This window comes from Sycon ciliatum, chromosome 1 (genome assembly GCF_964019385.1).
Source record: "Sycon ciliatum chromosome 1, ocSycCili1.1, whole genome shotgun sequence".
Taxonomy (NCBI): domain Eukaryota; kingdom Metazoa; phylum Porifera; class Calcarea; order Leucosolenida; family Sycettidae; genus Sycon; species Sycon ciliatum.
In genome coordinates this window covers 82,849,384-82,868,452 of record NC_088643.1, presented here as the reverse complement: position 1 = coordinate 82,868,452, position 19,069 = coordinate 82,849,384, and the positions used below count along the sequence as shown (strand labels likewise).

The 19,069-nt window shown below is 52.0% G+C and overlaps 1 protein-coding gene across 1 annotated transcript in view; it reads right to left on the bottom strand.

Moving 5' to 3' along the window:
- LOC135808249 (uncharacterized) overlaps nt 1–19,069 on the bottom strand; it is a 48,633-nt gene that overhangs the window by 5,484 nt on the left and 24,080 nt on the right. The window contains exons 4-6 of the mRNA XM_065321419.1: nt 16,260–19,033; nt 10,301–16,163; nt 3,365–6,805 (exon numbers count right to left, since the gene is read on the bottom strand). Coding sequence (XP_065177491.1) covers nt 3,365–6,805; nt 10,301–16,163; nt 16,260–18,990 — 12,035 coding nt within the window. The 5' untranslated portion in view covers nt 18,991–19,033. The remainder of the gene's footprint in view (nt 1–3,364; nt 6,806–10,300; nt 16,164–16,259; nt 19,034–19,069) is intronic.

The following is a 19,069-nucleotide window of genomic DNA, read 5'->3' as shown; positions in this document are numbered from 1 at the left end:
TGAAAAAAGTGGGTGACTCCAACGAGGAACACACGCTACCTGCCGAACTTGACACTTGACTGACACACGACTGCCATCCGAGTGGAAGGTGCGACATGTTCCTCGTGTGCTCCGGATGGCAGTGGTGAGTCAGTCAAGTGTCAAGTTTGGCAGGAAGCGTGTGTCCGTCGTTGGAGCAACCAACTTCATCGCTAATACCGCCGAATCCGCAACTTCTAAGTTCGTATTGTTGTCCCTCGCGCGGACATGCGACTAATTGTTGGAGGTGACAGGGTTGTGAATAGCAACTGGCTCTCAGCGTCTGTTTAGCACAACTCCATGAGCGACTCTGACTCATGCTGCTACCTAGGGCCTCACGAGGTGTTTGTTGTGCTGGAAATGGAGGGTCTCTGTGAGTTTGAGTTTGTGGTTGGTGTTGCTGCTTTTTTTCTGGAGCTCTAGCGCTCCTAAATGGTCATTTGCTTCGCTAGTTGCGGCTCATCACGAGCCACTTGCGGCTCTTCAGGAGCCAGTTGCTGCCAATTGTATTGGCATTGCTTTTCAACCTCTTTTTTGGCACAATGTGGGTTTATTGCGGCTCCTCGCGAGCCAGTTGCTACCAGTGGCCTGGCATTGCTTTCCAGCTCTTTGAGTTTTTGCATTACAAGACCAGTTCCAGTTCCTTGAATCAGCACACTATCTCCAAAACAAATCGGGCCGTGTTTCCTTGAGTGTGTGAGGGATACGGTGCTAACTGGTAAAGCACGCCCACAAGTAAGGTGGTCGACCTACAACCTGTAAAATACAGTATTTTGATGACATACTCAGTATTTTGATGACAGAATTAGTATTTTGATGACATCATAAGTATTTTGATGACATAATTGAGCCGGCGCAAGCGAAAAGGGACCGTATCCTTGTAATCGAATTCCTTTCTACTTTAGGTCGGACCCTAGAGCACTACCAATTCCGTCTGTAGGCTCCCTCGATCCCTCACGACCACACACTCAAGACCCCAAATACGGCTTGTTTACAGGAATTAGTCTAAAAGGAGAGTAAAAAGATCCACAAAAGCCAGCCTGATGCCGCGAGGTTCATGCCCTCACGCGCATCAAAGAACCATAGCAAAAATGGCGCACAGCATGATCAGATCACATGATCATGCTCTGATCAGCGATTCAAAGCGAGTCAACATATGATAACTAAATTATTTGAATCTTTCGAAAAACTATGATGTCAAAACATCAGTACATTTAGAGAATTATTTGAACAAGATCGAAGGAGAAGATTGATTACTTTATAATGAACTGCAAATGATGCAATTCCATTACATCCTGCTGCACGTGATTTTGAGAAAACCGCACTTGAAGTGAATCAGCTGATTCTCAGCTGTCACGTTCGGATCGAACTTGAAACTGTTCGTTTTTTGGCGATACGCGACTTCTTTGGAGCTCAGTCATTCTTTGTATTGGAGAGCCAGTATCCTACAGCTCCTGTAGAAGAAAACCCTGGCTAAATCGACCCACGTACCACCGATCGGCGATCAAAATCGATCGACCGTGACCATACCAGGTGACACGTCGACACCTCCGCTGAATAAAATCGCACGCGCGAGCGGAAAGACAAAGAGTTGCTTTCACAGTTTCAGCGCAGTTGTCTTGCCGTCTTCGATTTCTGCTAAGTCCTTGGGTCGGCGTAGCTGTTCACTATGACCCATCGTAAATGTTTCACCGTGAACGAAGCGCTGAAATCTCTCCTGGAAGAGATGAGGCTGAAGTTTTTGGTGAGGAAGACGAGTCGGACGCCAGTGACGTTCGGTTCAACCTGACGACGGCGACAGTTTCTTCAGCAGCGAGTGGATGTCGACGCAGCAGCAGAGCTGTATGTCGGAAAGGCAGAGCCCAAACCTCCGAAGGCTAGTTCCGCAGCAGCTTGTGAAGCGACCGTTGCGCCGGCAGAGGAGGACGACACTGTTCGTCAAAAGTAGAACTGCGGATGTTCAAAAAATTGCTTGCAGCAATTTGACCCAGCTGACATCGAGACGTCGATCCTGAACATGAGAGTAATGGAGTCGCACGAGAGTGAGCTGGTGGTCCTGGGCCTTCTTGAAGCTTTGAGTAATCCTGAAACAGTTTTTGAGAGTGGAGAGAAGCGCAAGAGGGAGCGTTTTACCTACAAATTCCAAGGGCTGACTGTTTGTGTGGGTGCGTTCCGTCACGTGTACGCACTGTCTAGCAAGAGGCTGAAACGGTACAGAAGCCACCTGGAGAAGAATGGGCTTGCGCCACTAGTGCACGGCAACACAGGCAAACGGCCACACAATGTCCTGGAGTTTGCTGTTGTGAAGTACTGCGTGGAGTACATCACTCGGCACGCGGAAGTGTTTGGAATTCCACATCCTGCGCCACTCCGTGGCAGAGACGACACGCCACCTATCTTCCTTCCAGCGTCACAAACGTACAAGTCCGTGCATGCAGACTTCTGCGACTGCTGCCACAAGGAGGGTAAGAAGTCTGTATCCTTGTCGACGTTCCGCTCCATCTGGCACCAGACATTGCCGCATATTAAGTTCATGACGGCTCGCATGGATGTTTGCCCTGTGTGCGAGGACTTGCGGCGCAACGTAATGGCGGCTGGGAGTGAGGAGCAGAAGACGACTGCATGCATCAGCTGACTGACCATGTTCAGCTGTTGAAGACCACACCTGAGCAGGTGAGAGCGGCAGGCCTTCCCCAAGTGTTGCCCCCAGCAGGTCTGTCACAAGAACGCCAGAAGTACCTGTTCAAGGATATCCGGCCGTTTGTGGCAGACCCTTACAAGGATGAGCTGTGTCCGCCTGTGCCGGAGGAATGACAAACTTGCGTAGTGCAACACACGTTTTGAGCCTGATAATTGCTAAAGTCTGGTGCTGTGTCAAAGCTACATGCCTCAGAACATTCTATTCTTCTTGTTGTTAGATCTAAAATGCGGCGTGCCTGCGTGGTACGGAAGGACGTGATGGCCCATCAGACGTCACGCTTGGCACTATAAATTCCATCACAGTGAAACTTATGCCAACTGCCCAGTAGTGTGTGTTAACTGTATCCTCCAGCCCTTCTGCTGGTGACTCGAAGGCTTCTTTCTGTAAGGCTTTTATGGCCAAATTATTGCAATTTACGCATTTCAAAGATTATTCGTGAATATGTGCGATATTTTGGTGAAAACAGTGTTGATGTAAACGTCCGTAACTTTGCTATAATGTTGATGGATTTTCATTCGTTTTTTTATCTGATTCATACGTTCTCTGGCTACAAGAATCCGTTGCTAACTCAAAATGCCCAAAAAACGGATAAGGTCCCTTTTCGCTTGTGCTGGCTCAATTATAGATGTGCATATCATTACTCACAGTTTCTCATTGTTGGGAACCAATATATTCTCCGTGTTGCTTCGTTGCATCTGACTGGAACAGACCACTTTCTGACCGGCTGCCCTGACATGTTCAATGGTCTCTGGAGTTGGTTGAAGCCGCTTAACTCTGCCAATGGCATCACAAAGGCTCGATGGTTTGGGCTGAATGAATGGAGCTAAGCAGTCATTGCTAGCAATCAGAGAGACCAGATAGCTGCAGTCCACAGACCCTCCACACGGCTGTCTGCGTAACCAGTGACATATGCGATCGCATAGCCTTGGATCAGTAAACACCTTGCGTTCTTTCAGCAGTTTAATCAGGTCTCCTTGTTTGTTCACCTCTGTCACTAAATCAAAGTGGATTTGATTAAAACCTTTGAACAGGTTCGCCACTTGTGTCAAAGACTTCACCATATCCTTCAAACACACGTCTCCAAGGCTCATAGACAAGAGATCATGGATGGTTTTGATATCTTCATCAGAGCTCTTTCCAGACGCAACAATTATTCCGTTGGTTTGGAACACATCCAGGATTGTTGGTGCCCAAGATAAGTACATCATTACCAACAATAGCTGCTCAATAGTTGCGAATAGGTCCTCTGCCCCACGGCTGTCGAGGAGTGGTGAATATGCTGGAAACGAAGACAAATTAGCAAGCTCCGCCTTCATATCAGCACGTCCGATTTGTTTGCTGATCAGGTGAAGTGATTTGACAGACACCTCCGATAACAAGATGCTACACATGAATGTGTGAGAAGCTTGCAATTTGGACACCATCTCTTCAAGAGCACATTGAGATTCTGGCTGGCAGTACATGGCTAGGACTGCTGAAAACAGAGCACTGGTCTTCGTTGATAGAAAGTACTGGAAGAAGTCGTCGACTGTACAACCGGTAACAAAGTCCACTGCTGGAGAGATAGGCTGCAGTGTGCACTGTAGAGGCTTCAACATTGCACCTGCTGCTCCTAGTGCACTACAAAGGTCATGATACCAAAGACACTCATCCTCCTGTACACGTTGCAACATTTGCATTGACTGTTGATCCAGGTTGCTTACACCATGATTTTGTAACCAACGGATGGTTTTTAGTTGCTTTTCCAATTTGGAGTAGAGGTCGTCAACTGATGGGATAACCAAACCATCTTTAACTGTTGTTGCTGGAAACACGTTGAATGACTTCACAAGCTGGTGCTTTTCTTTGATGTATTGTCGACAGGTGTGTTTATTGTAATTACGCTCAGTGATACATTTGTAGTCATTTTCAATCATGCCCTTGATCTTTTGGAACCACAAAAACCAATTCCTGTCCAGGGGAATACCTTCCATGACAGTAAACTTGTCGTTGGTAGAGCTGTTGCTGAGGCTGGTGCTGCTCTTGCCGATGCCGCTGTTGTCGATGAGGCTCTTATTGCTGCCAGTGCTGTCGCTGTTGCTAAGGCTGGTGCTGCTGCTGTCACTGTCACTGCTATTTTCAATACTTTTGTTGCCATCATCCGTGACGCCACAAAGTTGTGAAAACAGGTAATGACATCGGCGCACTATGATATAAAAGTTGCCTAGTAACCACATCCTTGGGTTCGAAGCAAGACATTTATGAAATATCTCGCAGTACAATGCCCATTCACATGAGTGCAGAAATAAAGGCCGTTTTGCACATGAGACAAAGTGTACCACAAAGCTGTTGATTGTGTCTTGAGGATTTGTGTTAAACCATGGAATTATCAAAGTTGATGCTTCTTGGCATAATTGCAACCACCAAATCCAGGCTAGTGAGGACTTTGTTGTGCTGGCAAGAGAATTTCCCAGCATAGACATTGCATCTATGAGGTATTGGGATACCTTTTGCATCTTTGTTGGCTCACAGCTCCTGTTTGAGTCAGATTGTGTGCGCTGTTGAGACGTTCCGCCTAGGAGAGACCGTGACCAACCGTAGGACATTTTCTGCACTGCAGATTTAGCAGAATCATCCAGCTCGATAGTGCAGAGCTTTTTGCTGTATGTTAGTATATGGAATGTTCTCTGTGGGCATGCCGCCTTCAGAATTGAGATGATCCTGATGATGTTAGATTCAATGAGCATGGGTTGTTTGGAGGCAACAAGGTCCACAAGTCTGCCAAAGGTACCTGGTGTCTGCTCCAAGTTTGATTGCTGAGCTTGGTTTGCTCCTACCACACATGAGTCAAAAACAGCTGTTGCAAATTCTCTGCCCTTCCTTGGTAGATGCAGAAAGTAACTATGGATGAGTGTAGCAGGTATAGGCTCAGCTACCCGGCGTAAGTATTGCTTAAATGCAGCAAGTAGTGGCTCCACAATGGTTGTGGTGATTGTTTCATCCTGGATAACTTCAATTAGCAGTGCTGAGATTCCTTCAGCCCCACCATTTCGTGACACGGCTTGCAAGGCACAAAAAAGAACTTCAACTTCACATATTTTAGCCAAATGAATCAGCAAGTGGGCAGGCAGTTTGATGTCCTTGCACGGCAACAGGATATCAAAGACAGTCTTCCACAGCAAATTGCTGTCGAAATCTTCAACAAAAAAACCATGGAACAGCTCAACAAGCTCATATACCTTCATTGGAGACAGCTCATCTTGCTGAGTCGTAGTTGAAATGCTGTAGAGCCCTTTGATGATTTGACACATAGTCTGAACTCCAAGAGGAATCAACAATCCAGCCTGTTTACATTTGTCCAGTGTGTTCTGAAAACCATTCAAGAAGAGATTCGAATCTTGCTGTGTTGTCAAACAGCTGAAAAACTCACGATGAAAATGATGCTCATGCCAGAATGTCCATTGCTTTCCATTCTGCATGTTGTATTTCATGTCAAGACGCAGAAGGGTGAGATAGGCCTTCATGGTACGTTTCCCTGGATTACAGAAATCACTGCAAATCGAGAGCTGCTCAGCAAGTGATGCAAACACACTTTGTTCTTCGGACTGTGTATTGAATTCCACAAGGCATCTCATGTTCTTTGTACATTTGTTATCAGCGATGAACAGTGAGTCCATATTGTCTGGAAAGCCAGCCAGAGAATTGACTAGGGATTCTTGGAGAGAAGTGCTGAGTGAGTCTTTCTTGGATATTCTATTAGCAAAGGAACTCCAGTCAGTCAAATTTGACAACAGTTGTCCAAGTTGACATTGAAGATGTATTAGGCATGGGCACAAGTGTTCTGGGACTCTATTCTCGTTCTTGAACACCAACTCGACTACCTGGCAGAGTTGAGTAAGATCATCATCGAACCGTTCATTTCCTTGTGAATGAACCAGGTTGTCTGTCTTCCATTTGTGAAAGAGATCATTCAGAGCTGTTACATCTGATGTGCCTAATGCCAATTGCTTCAGCAAGACATCATGTAGTTCCATTGCCATAGGTGAACTGCTGAATGCTGATGTGATCAGTCGTCTAAAGCGTGATCCAAGTGCTGTCAAAATGATCCTGAAGGAACACAAAATACAATGCCACACTTGTTACCTTCCGGTAGTTCACAATGTCTCACGCAGAGTGATCAAGTTACACCTGCAACAAGACACATCTGTGGGAAATAATTTCTACACTTAAAAAAAGGCATGGGGCTCCCGCCATGCTAGTATGGGGGTGAAGTATGTGGGTTACAGTGAGGGCTGTGTCCCAACCGCCTGTCTTCCATTCACAGGAAGCGTCAGTTTCGAAGTCTGAAAAAAATGTTGAACGGTCTCTGCTGGGATGATAGCGACACCATAGCTCAGTGGTTAGAGCATCGCTGGCCGCAAGCGGAAGTCCCTGGTTCGAGTCCTGGTGGTGACAGTCAATTTTTCTTCATACTTTCCTCGTTTGCATCTTTCCCTCAAACGAATGTATGCATTTTTAAAAAGCTGGTATATTTCTTGCCGGCGATGCGGATCAAGAAAGGCGAGAAATGATTACATATGCAACATTACTAATTTTCTATTGCAAACATCGCACCGTTTGTGTCTTTCCCTCAAACTAGTGAAGGTCGCACCAGATGCTTCTTTTTATCGTTGTTCATTTCTGTTGCCTTCCTCAGTCAGTGTTTGAGTTTCACCGGCATGCACTGTTTTTTTTTCATTTACATAGGATCTCGGCCTCCAGCCGAGTCTGATGTTGAACCGTGAATTCTTTTTTTATTTTTAGGGTTTTCTTGCAAGGCCCTTTTTCATGATGCCTTAAGGTGGCTCGGCCCACATGCGCGCGCATCGAAAAAAGTACCTACTGCTGGCACGCGAGCGAAGCGTGCTAGTACTTTTGTAAGCGCGACTTGAACCCTGCAAACGTAACATTTGTACTTTTCCGCGTGCTCTCTTCAAACTTCAAATTGTTGGGCTTTGTGTTTTGATTCTCCTTGCTTCTGCCATGGCGTTTGTAATGGCTCCTTTTCCTTTCTTCGTCTAGTATAGCCAGTTCGTTCGACTTAGTTCTAGCACTGGGCTGCCAATAATAGTGTTCGAAGCTGGTGTTCCAAGGAGAGAGTTGCATGTCGCACTCAGTCTTTCGTGAGAAATAACACGACAAAATAAGTCGAGCCTGTTGTGGAGTCTGAGACTGGTGAGTCTTGAAGAACCAGAGCTCTGGCCAGAATGAGGCAGAAGGATGCAAAGGGGAAGTCGTGCTAATGCCCGAGGATGTCCTGGTAGGACGAAGGTATGTGTCACACCGTTTTTTATTTGTTGATTTCCGCCTGGCATGGTCACCTCGACGTTCGTAATAGATGTTCACCCACTACTGATCGTCGAGGTGTCCTTGTCAGCCACGTAAACTATTCCTTCTTGGACATCGACGATTGAATTCTCTGGGTGTGTTCGGATCGTGGAGTTGAGATTACTAGATGAAAGGTTGTATTGTGTCATAGTCTTCCTGTTTTCATTATCCATCTACATGTATGTTTTCGTTCGTCATTTTTTGTTGTCCGATCTGTCTTGTGTTGGAACCATTGCTGTATTGCGACAGTACTGCACTATTGACTGTGTGAGCAGAATGCCACCTTAGAAGATACAGTCTGGTTGTACATATTGGCTGTGTAACTTTTACATTAGTTTATATTGATTGCATGCATATACCATAAAATCCACAAAACACACAACCCAATTGTCACAGTGATATTTATTTATCACTACATTATCACTGCGGTAAGTCCTAGTTTATACTATTGGACAATGAATCTAATTCTGTGAACTATGTGTTCCCAGACTTATTCACTGAATACATGTTCCATTCTTGAACCATGGTGCAGAATACATACGTATTTGTACTATATTTCTGCAATTGGTGGAAAGCCAGAAAGTACAGCTTCAACATATGAAGGAGGAGATTCGAGAACTGAGGTCATCGCCTGCCATGGCCCCTGATCCTAATCATCAACAATCAATGTCCTCGTTTGTGTCTAAAGCTGCCGACAAAAGCAAGCCAGATTATATCCACCCGCGGACAACTTTCAAAATGGTGCTTTAGAAGAACCTGAAAGGTGTCCTCTCGCTTAGGGCGATGACATTTTTGTCTCGAGGAATTTCTTTAAGCTGCAGGAAGCGTTCCAACGGATTCTGGGTTAGACTACTTCATCGAACATTTCCTTGTAAAAAAATAAATAAATTTCACGGTTCGCGTGAGACTCGGCTGGAAGCCGAGTTTTCCGCATCCGCCGTGGGAACGCCACCACCCTCTGGGATCAAAGGCAAAGATCAAATTTCTTGTAATACCATAGTCAAGAATAGATCCTGGGGATCCTCCACCGAATGAATCAATTATGGGGTACTAGCTGTGCCAGTACTTGTTAGCAACAATCCGAACTAGCGCACACATTGCACTGCATTGTTGCTTTGTACTGCATTCAAGACTGACGTCATGCGCTTTGTTTTGCTGCGTAATCATAAATGGCACCGGCCCGTTTTTGCTGAAAAGAAAAACAAATCTTGCTTGCCCTGTTGTGCTCTTCCAGACAACGGATTGTGCTTCAGCAGTGTTTCTTTTCCCACCATCCCTCCCTATCCAACTTATTCACACCATCATTATAATTATTGTACCAACTAATCGGGTCCACTCTCACAACTGGTGTTATCTAGCTATTTGCTGCGGCTCTGCCTTGCGCTATAGTACATCCATTTAGCATTGCAGCTCTACGTTGAGCTAACAGCAGCTCTACTTTGAGCTAACAGCAGCTCTACTTTGAGCTAACAGCAGCTCTACTTTGAGCTAACCGCAGCCCTACTTTGAGTTAACAGCAGCTCTACTTTGAGCTAACAGCAGCTCTACTTTGAGCTAACAGCAGCTCTACTTTGAGCTAACAGCAGCTCTACTTTGAGCTAACCGCAGCCCTACTTTGAGTTAACAGCAGCTCTACTTTGAGCTAACAGCAGCTCTACTTTGAGCTAACAGCAGCTCTACTTTGAGCTAACAGCAGCTCTACTTTGAGCTAACAGCAGCTCTACGTTGAGCTAACCGCAGCTCTACTTTGAGCTAACACCTACTCTGCTCTGAGCTAACACCTGCTCTGCTCTGAGCTAACACCTGCTCTGCTCTGAGCTAACAGCAGCTCTGCTCTGAGCTGACAGCAGCTCTACTTTGAGCTTCAAACCACTGTTGTTTCGAAACTAGCACTCGTCAATCCAAAGATGCCTCTTTGTTGACTTTTTTGTGTGAGGGATGGGGCTAAGAGGGTGATTATGCGCATGTGTGAGTGCATGCATGTGTGTGTGTGTGTGTGTGTGTGTGTGTGTGTGCGTGTGTGTGTGTGTGTGTATGTGTGTGTGTGTGCGTGTGTGTGTGTGTGTGTGTGTGTACATGTATGTGTATGTGTGCGAGTGTGCATGTGTGCATGCATAGATGTGTGTGTGTTTGTGTGTGTTTGTGTTTGTGTGCCATACATGTGGGTACGTACAAAGATGCTGGCGTGTACACAAGTGCTTTGGCTAAGAAATGCTTAATTAAGAGGTTACTTACGGGTCGTAACTACCATCACATTGAGCCTGACAAATTCGGGCAAGATACTGTCCAGCTGTTACAACATCTTCAATGCTCTCTGTCGTTAGTTGAAGCTGTGTCACTCTACCCATTGCATCATTGAGACTGGAGGGCTGATGAGGAACAAACGGGTCTAAGTACTCCTGGCACGTTATCAGACAGGTGAGAAAACTGGATTCCTGTGGCTCTGTGATTGTCTGACAACTGATATGTTGATGTAAGTGATCATTCAGGTCTGGGTACGTGAAAAGGTTGGATTCCTTCAGGAACTGGACCAGACTAGACTGCAGCTGCATTTCTCGAATTAGTTCCATATGGTCAGAATCGAGGTCTTTGAAAAAGTCTGGCAGTTGATTGAAAACTGCTGTCGCACTCTTCAAAGGGAGGCAATCAAGGCTGACAGACAAGAGCTCTTGGATTGCTTTGATATCATTGTCAGTGGTACTTGCTGAAACACTAATCATTCCGTTGGTTTGGAACACATCCAGGATTGTTGGTGCCCAAGACCTATACCTCATTACTGACATTAGCTGCTCAATAGTTGCGAATAGGTCCTCTGCCCCATGGCCGTCCAGGAGTGGTGAATATGTTGGAAACGAAGACAACTTAGCAAGCTCTGCCTTCATATCCGCATGTCCGATTTGTTTGCTAATGAGATGAAGTGATTTGACAGACACCTCCGACAACAAGATGCTACACATGAATGTGTGAGAAGCCTGCAATTTGGACACCATCTCTTCAAGAGCACATTGAGATTCTGGCTGGCAGTACATGGCTAGGACTGCTGAAAACAGAGCACTGGTCTTCGTTGATAGAAAGTACTGCAAGAAGTCGTAGACTGTACAACCGGTAACAAAGTCCACTGCTGGAGAGATAGGCTGCAGTGTGCACTGTAGAGGCTTCAACAGCCCATCGGCGGATGAATACGCAGAGCAAAGATCAATGTACGTAGGCGCCTTCACAGCTTGGATTCTTTCAAGTTGGTCAACAATGTGCTGGTCAAGGTTGTTAACACCACTCTTTTTAAGCCAATGTATTGTACGCAGCATATCTTCAAGGTGTTGGTGTTTTGCACGAAGATTTGCTGGCACATCATGTTCCTGGAAAGCGGTAAGATCAAACACACTGAAAACGTTGTTGAGCTGTTGACGTTCTGTCATATAAACTTTCCAGGAAGTATCATCATTGGTCATGCTGATGTTAATGTGGTCTTGATGTATGGCATTTTTGATATTCCAATACCACTGGAAGCAGTCTTTATCCAGAAGATTTTGTGACGAAAAGCACTTGTCTTCATGGCAACCATTGAAAGTGTCGTTACCGCTAAAGCTATTGCTTGCTCCAGTGTTGTTTGCAGTGCTTTGTTCTTTTAGATCAATAGTTTCACTGCAATTTTCGTCACCGCAGAGTCCACCACCCCTTTCAGTGCAGTCACAGCTTCCACTCCTGTGGTTGCTACTTTTGCAGCCATTTCCAGAGAAACTGGACATGGCTGTACTGCCGCTGGTACTGCTGCTGGTGCTGCTGCCGGTGCTGCCGCCGGTGCTGCCGCCGGTGCTGCCGCCGGTGCTGCGGCCGGTGCTGCGGCCGGTGCTGCCGCCGGTGCTGCCGGTACTGCCGTCGGTACTGCCGCAGGTACTGCCGCCGGTACTGCCGCCGGTACTGCCAGTACTGCGCCCGGTGCTGCTGACGGTACTGCCGCCGGTACTGCCGCAGGTGCTGCCGCCGGTGCTGCCGCCGGTGCTGCCGCCGGTGCTGCCGCCGGTGCTGCCGCCGGTGCTGCCGCCGGTGCTGCCGCCGGTGCCGCCGCCGGTGCCGCCGCCGGTGCCGCCGCCGGTGCCGCCGCCGGTGCCGCCGCCGGTGCCGCCGCCGGTGCCGCCGCCGGTGCCGCCGCCGGTGCCGCCGCCGGTGCCGCCGCCGGTGCCGCCGCCGGTGCCGCCGCCGGTGCCGCCGCCGGTGCCGCCGCCGGTGCTGCCGCCGGTGCTGCCGCCGGTGCTGCCGCCGGTGCTGCCGCCGGTGCTGCCGCCGGTGCTGCCGCCGGTACTGCGGCCGGTCCTGCTGCCTGTGCTGCTGCCGGTGCTGCTGCCGGTGCTGCGGCCGGTGCTGCTGCCGGTGCTGAGGCCGGTGCTGCTGCCGGTGCTGCTGCCGGTGCTGCTGCCGGTGCTGCTGCCGGTGCTGCTGCCGGTACGGCTGCCGGTACTGCTGCCGGTGCTGCTGCCGGTGCTGCTGCCGGTGCTGCTGCCGGCGCTGCTGTCATTACTGCTGCCGGTGCTGCTGTCAGTTCTGCTGCCGGTACTACTGCCGGAACTGCTGCCGGTACTGCCGCCGGTGCTGCTGCCGGTACTGGCGCCGGTACTGCTGCCGGTGCTGCTGCCATTACTGCTGCCGGTGCTGCTGCCGGTGCTGCTGTCAGTACTGCTGCCTGTACTGCTGCCGGTGCTGCTGCCGGTGCTGATGCCGGTACTGCTGCTGGTGCTGCTGCCGTTGCTGCTGGCGGTACTGCTGTCAGTACTGCTGCCGGTGCTGCTGCCGGTGCTGATGCCGGTGCTGCTGCCGGTGCTGCTGCCGGTGCTGCTGCCGGTGCTGCTGCCGGTGCTGCTGCCGGTACTGCCGCCGGTACTGCCGCCAGTACTGCTGCCGGTGCTGCTGCCGGTGCTGATGCCGGTACTGCTGCCAGTGCTGCTGCCGGTGCTGCTGCCGGTGCTGCCGCCATTACTGCTGCCGGTGCTGCTGTCAGTACTGCTGCCGGGACTGCTGCCGGTGCTGCTGCTGCCGGTACTGCTGCCGGTGCTGCTGCCATTACTGCTGCCGGTGCTGCTGTCAGTACTTCTGCCGGTGCTGCTGTCAGTACTACTGCCGGTACTGCTGCCGGTGCTGCTGCCGGTGCTGCTGCCGGTGCTGCTACCGGTACTACTGTCAGTACTGCTGCCGGCGCTGCTGCCGGTGCTGATGCCGGTACTGCCGCCGGTGCTGATGCCGGTACTGCCGCCGGTACTGCTGCCGGTACTGCTGCCGGTGCTGCTGTCAGTACTGCTGCCGGTACTGCTGCCGGTGCTGCTGCCGGTGCTGCTGCCGGTGCTGCTGCCGGTACTGCTGCCGGTACTGCTGCCGGTACTGCTGCCGGTGCTGCTGCCATTACTGCTGCCGGTGCTGCTGTCAGTACTTCTGCTCGTGCTGCTGTCAGTACTACTGCTGGTACTGCTGCCGGTGCTGCTGCCGGTGCTGCTGCCGGTACTGCTGCCGGTGCTGCTGCCGGTGCTGCTGCCGGTACTGCTGTCAGTACTGCTGCCGGTGCTGCTGCCGGTGCTGATGCCGGTAATGCTGCCGGTACTGCTGCCGGTACTGCTGCCGGTGCTGCTGTCAGTACTGCTGCCGGTGCTGCTGCCGGTGCTGCTGCCGGTGCTGCTGCCGGTACTGCCGCCGGTACTGCCGCCGGTGCTGCTGTCAGTACTGCTGCCGGTGCTGCTGCCGGTGCTGATGCCGGTACTGCTGCCGGTGCTGCTGCCGGTGCTGCTGCCGTTGCTGCCGCCGGTGCTGCCGCCGGTGCTGCCGCCGGTGCTGCTGCCGGTGCTGCTGCCGGTACTGCTGCCGGTGCTGCTGCCGGTGCTGCTGCCGGTGCTGCTGTCAGTACTTCTGCCGGTGCTGCTGTCAGTTCTACTGCCGGTACTGCTGCCGGTGCTGCTGCCCGTGCTGCTGCCGGTGCTGCTGCCGGTACTGCTGTCAGTACTGCTGCCGGTGCTGCTGCCAGTGCTGATGCCGGTACTGCCGCCGGTACTGCTGCCGGTACTGCTGCCGGTACTGCTGCCTGTGCTGCTGCCATTACTGCTGCCGGTGCTGCTGCCGGTGCTGCTGTCAGTAGTTCTGCCGGTGCTGCTGTCAGTACTACTGCCGGTTCTGCTGCCGGTGCTGCTGCCGGTGCTGCTGCCGGTGCTGCTGCCGGTGCTGCTGCCGGTGCTGCTGTCAGTACTGCTGCCGATGCTGCTGCCGATGCTGCTGCCGGTGCTGCTGCCGGTGCTGCTGCCGGTATTGCCGCCGGTACTGCTGCCGGTGCTGCTGCCGGTGCTGCTGCCGGTGCTGCTGCCGGTGCTGCTGCCGGTGCTGCTGCCGGTGCTGCTGCCGGTACTGCTGCCGGTGCTGCTGCCGGTGCTGCTGCCGGCGCTGCTGTCATTACTGCTGCCGGTGCTGCTGTCAGTTCTGCTGCCGGTACTACTGCCGGAACTGCTGCCGGTACTGCCGCCGGTGCTGCTGCCGGTACTGGCGCCGGTACTGCTGCCGGTGCTGCTGCCATTACTGCTGCCGGTGCTGCTGCCGGTGCTGCTGTCAGTACTGCTGCCTGTACTGCTGCCGGTGCTGCTGCCGGTGCTGCTGCCGGTACTGCTGCTGGTGCTGCTGCCGTTGCTGCTGGCGGTACTGCTGTCAGTACTGCTGCCGGTGCTGCTGCCGGTGCTGATGCCGGTGCTGCTGCCGGTGCTGCTGCCGGTGCTGCTGCCGGTGCTGCTGCCGGTGCTGCTGCCGGTGCTGCTGCCGGTACTGCCGCCGGTACTGCCGCCAGTACTGCTGCCGGTGCTGCTGCCGGTGCTGATGCCGGTACTGCTGCCAGTGCTGCTGCCGGTGCTGCTGCCGGTGCTGACGCCATTACTGCTGCCGGTGCTGCTGTCAGTACTGCTGCCGGGACTGCTGCCGGTGCTGCTGCTGCCGGTACTGCTGCCGGTGCTGCTGCCATTACTGCTACCGGTGCTGCTGTCAGTACTTCTGCCGGTGCTGCTGTCAGTACTACTGCCGGTACTGCTGCCGGTGCTGCTGCCGGTGCTGCTGCCGGTGCTGCTGCCGGTACTGCTGTCAGTACTGCTGCCGGCGCTGCTGCGGGTGCTGATGCCGGTACTGCCGCCGGTGCTGATGCCGGTACTGCCGCCGGTGCTGCTGCCGGTACTGCCGCCGGTGCTGCTGTCAGTACTGCTGCCGGTACTGCTGCCGGTGCCGCTGCCGGTGCTGCTGCCGGTGCTGCTGCCGGTACTGCTGCCGGTACTGCTGCCGGTACTGCTGCCGGTGCTGCTGCCGGTGCTGCTGTCAGTACTTCTGCTCGTGCTGCTGTCAGTACTACTGCTGGTACTGCTGCCGGTGCTGCTGCCGGTGCTGCTGCCGGTACTGCTGCCGGTGCTGCTGCCGGTGCTGCTGCCGGTACTGCTGTCAGTAATGCTGCCGGTACTGCTGCCGGTACTGCTGCCGGTGCTGCTGTCAGTACTGCTGCCGGTGCTGCTGCCGGTGCTGCTGCCGGTGCTGCTGCCGGTACTGCCGCCGGTACTGCCGCCGGTGCTGCTGTCAGTACTGCTGCCGGTGCTGCTGCCGGTGCTGATGCCGGTACTGCTGCCGGTGCTGCTGCCGGTGCTGCTGCCGGTGCTGCCGCCGGTGCTGCCGCCGGTGCTACTGCCGGTACTGCTGCCGGTACTGCCGCCGGTGCTGCTGCCATTACTGCTGCCGGTGCTGCTGCCGGTGCTGCTGTCAGTACTTCTGCCGGTGCTGCTGTCAGTTCTACTGCCGGTACTGCTGCCGGTGCTGCTGCCCGTGCTGCTGCCGGTGCTGCTGCCGGTACTGCTGTCAGTACTGCTGCCGGTGCTGCTGCCAGTGCTGATGCCGGTACTGCCGCCGGTACTGCTGCCGGTACTGCTGCCGGTACTGCTGCCTGTGCTGCTGCCATTACTGCTGCCGGTGCTGCTGCCGGTGCTGCTGTCAGTAGTTCTGCCGGTGCTGCTGTCAGTACTACTGCCGGTTCTGCTGCCGGTGCTGCTGCCGGTGCTGCTGCTGGTACTGCTGCCGGTGCTGCTGCCGGTGCTGCTGTCGATGCTGCTGCCGATGCTGCTGCCGGTGCTGCTGCCGGTGCTGCTGCCGGTGCTGCTGCCGGTACTGCCGCCGGTGCTGCTGCCGGTGCTGCTGCCGGTACTGCTGCCGGTGCTGCTGCCGGTGCTGCTGCCGGTGCTGCTGCCGGTGCTGCTGCTGCCGGTACTGCCGCCGGTACTGCCGCCGGTACTGCCGCCGGTGCTGCTGCCGGTGCTGCTGCCGGTGCTGCTGCCGGTACTGCGGACAGTACTGCGGCCGGTGCTGCTGCCGGTGCTGCTGCCGTTGCTGCGGCCAGTGCTGCTGTCGGTGCTGCTGCCGGTACTGCTGCCGGTGCTGCTGCCGGCACTGCTGCCGGTGCTGCTGCCGGTACTGCTGCCGGTACTGCTGCCGGTGCTGCTGCCGGTGCTGCTGCCGGTGCTGCTGCCGGTGCTGCTGCCGGTGCTGCTGCCGGTACTGCTGCCGGTACTGCTGCCGGTGCTGCTGCCGGTGCTGCTGCCGGTACTGCCGCCGGTACTGTCGCCGGTACTGTTGCCGGCGCTGCTGCCGGTGCTGCTGCCGGCGCTGCTGTCATTACTGCTGCCGGTACTGCTGCCGGTGCTGCTGCCGGTACTGCTGCCAGTACTGTGGGCGGTACTGCCGCCGGTACTGCTGCCGGCGCTGCTGACAATATTGCCGCCGGTGCTGCTGCCGGTGCTGCTGTCCGTACTGCTGCCGGTACTGTGGGCGGTACTGCTGTCAGTACTGTCACAACTGCTGCTGGGACTGTCACCACTGTTGCTGTTTGGACTGTCACCACTGTTGCTGCTGGGACTGGTGTTGCTGCTGGGACTGGAGTTGCTGCTGGGACTGGAGTTGCAATTAGCACTTTTGCAAATTGGGTCACAGCAAAGATGTGAAATCAAATATTGACATCTTCTGACAATGATGTGGCAGTGTCCTTGTAGCCACATTCTTGGATTGATGGCAATGCAAGCCTGGAGGAACTTGGTATACAGCAACCATTCGCACACATGTAGGAATGCTGGCCGGTTTGAAGATTCCACGAAATATTTCACAAAGCTGTCCAGCGTTTGCTGAGGATATTCAATGTACCTTGCGATTAGAAATTCAGATGCTTCGGCACAGAGCTTCTTCCACAAAACCCAAGCCAATGACTGCTCTGTCACTCTTGCTTGGCTTTCTTCTAAGGCTTTCATGCAGTCGATGATGGCAGTTGACAATGTCTGAATTTGTTGGGATGGCACCAACAATTTATCGCGGGATGACTGCAGAATATCACTGCCTGGGAGTAGGTCAGGACCATGATGATCACTATTTGTGGGCAATTTCCGAGTGTTGAGTACATCATTTACCTTCACCTGCATACTATCAGTCAGTTGGACATTGCGAAGAAACAAGCTGTAACGCAGAACATCAAAAATCAAGCTTGGGTTTTCCTGCTTGAGAAGCAGTACAATTGCGCTGATGTTGGATTCCACAAGGGTGGGTTGGATTCTAGACACACTGTCAACAAGGCAGCCAAAGTCATGTGCGTCATTTAACAACTGCCTCTGTTGATCTAGGGTAGCCTCCAGGACACAAACGTTGAACATTGCTTTCACAAGTGGCTCGCCTTTCTCGGGAAGATCCAAGAAGAACCTCTCAATTAGTGTGGCAGGAACAACTTCAGTTGATGTTTGCAAATATTTCTCAAATGCTGCTAACAGGCATTCACTGATGACTGTCGTGAGAGCATCATCACTGTAAATTTCTTTCAATAGTGAAAGAATGCAGCTGATGCCACCATGGCGTGACACCGCTTGTAAGGCGCGCACAAGAATATCAACATCACAGAGTATAGCAAGGCTGATCAGCAAACTGGAGCTCAGCATAACGTCAGTGTATGGTGTCAGATAGCCAAAGACAGTCTTCCACAGCAACGCACAATCAGACTCATCCATAATAAAGTCCTGCAGTTGGTGAGCTAACTCGCATGCTCTTTGCGAAGGAAAGTGGTCTTCTTCAGTGGTGTATGAACCGTTGTAGAGCCCTTTGAGGAGTTGAGAAGCAGGTTGAGAACCAAGAGGAATCAACGACTCAGCCAGTTTGCATTCGTTTAGTAATCGGCAAAGTCCGTTCAAGTAGAGTTCCGAGTCTTGCGGTGTTTTCAATTGGCTCAACAACTCATGATGGAAATGACGTTCGTTCCAGAATGTCGATTGTTTTCCATTCAGAATGTTGTACTTCATATCAAGACGCAGCAGGGTGAAGTATGCCTTCATGATTTGTGTATCAGGATTGCAGAAACCATTGCTGGTTGAGAGCTGTTGAGCGAGTGGGGCAAATACACCCTGTTCTTTTGAGTGGCCAGTGGCTACGATGAGACTCACCATATTCTTTGTCCACATCCCATCAGTAATGAATGATGAATCCAAGTCTTCTGACAACTCTGCGAGAGAGCTGACAAGACATTCTTGCAGCAAAGTGCGGAGTGAAGATGTTTTGCCAAAAAGGGACCTCCGGCCACTCATTCTGCAGAGTAATTTCTGGAGCTGATAATGAAGATACAGCATGGAAGGGCAAAGCTGCGTTGAGGCTCTGTCATTTCTCTTAAATACAGTTTGGAAAACTTCACAAAGTTGAGTGATGTCATCATCAAATTTTCTATTGGTTTGCGAATTATCCAGATTGCAAATATTCCACTTGTTGAAAACTTCAATCAGATCCTGTACATTGGGTGTGCCTGATGTTGATTGTACCATTAACAGCTCACAAATTTCCGTTGCAATAGGTGATTTGTATCTGGCCCATTTCTTGAAGGACAAGAACCATTTTCCATCACTGCTTTCACCCATGTTGATGAAAGTGGTTATGTTGCCTGTATCACCATTTGAATTCCTACAAGATATTCACACGGGAAATATAAAGGCAGAG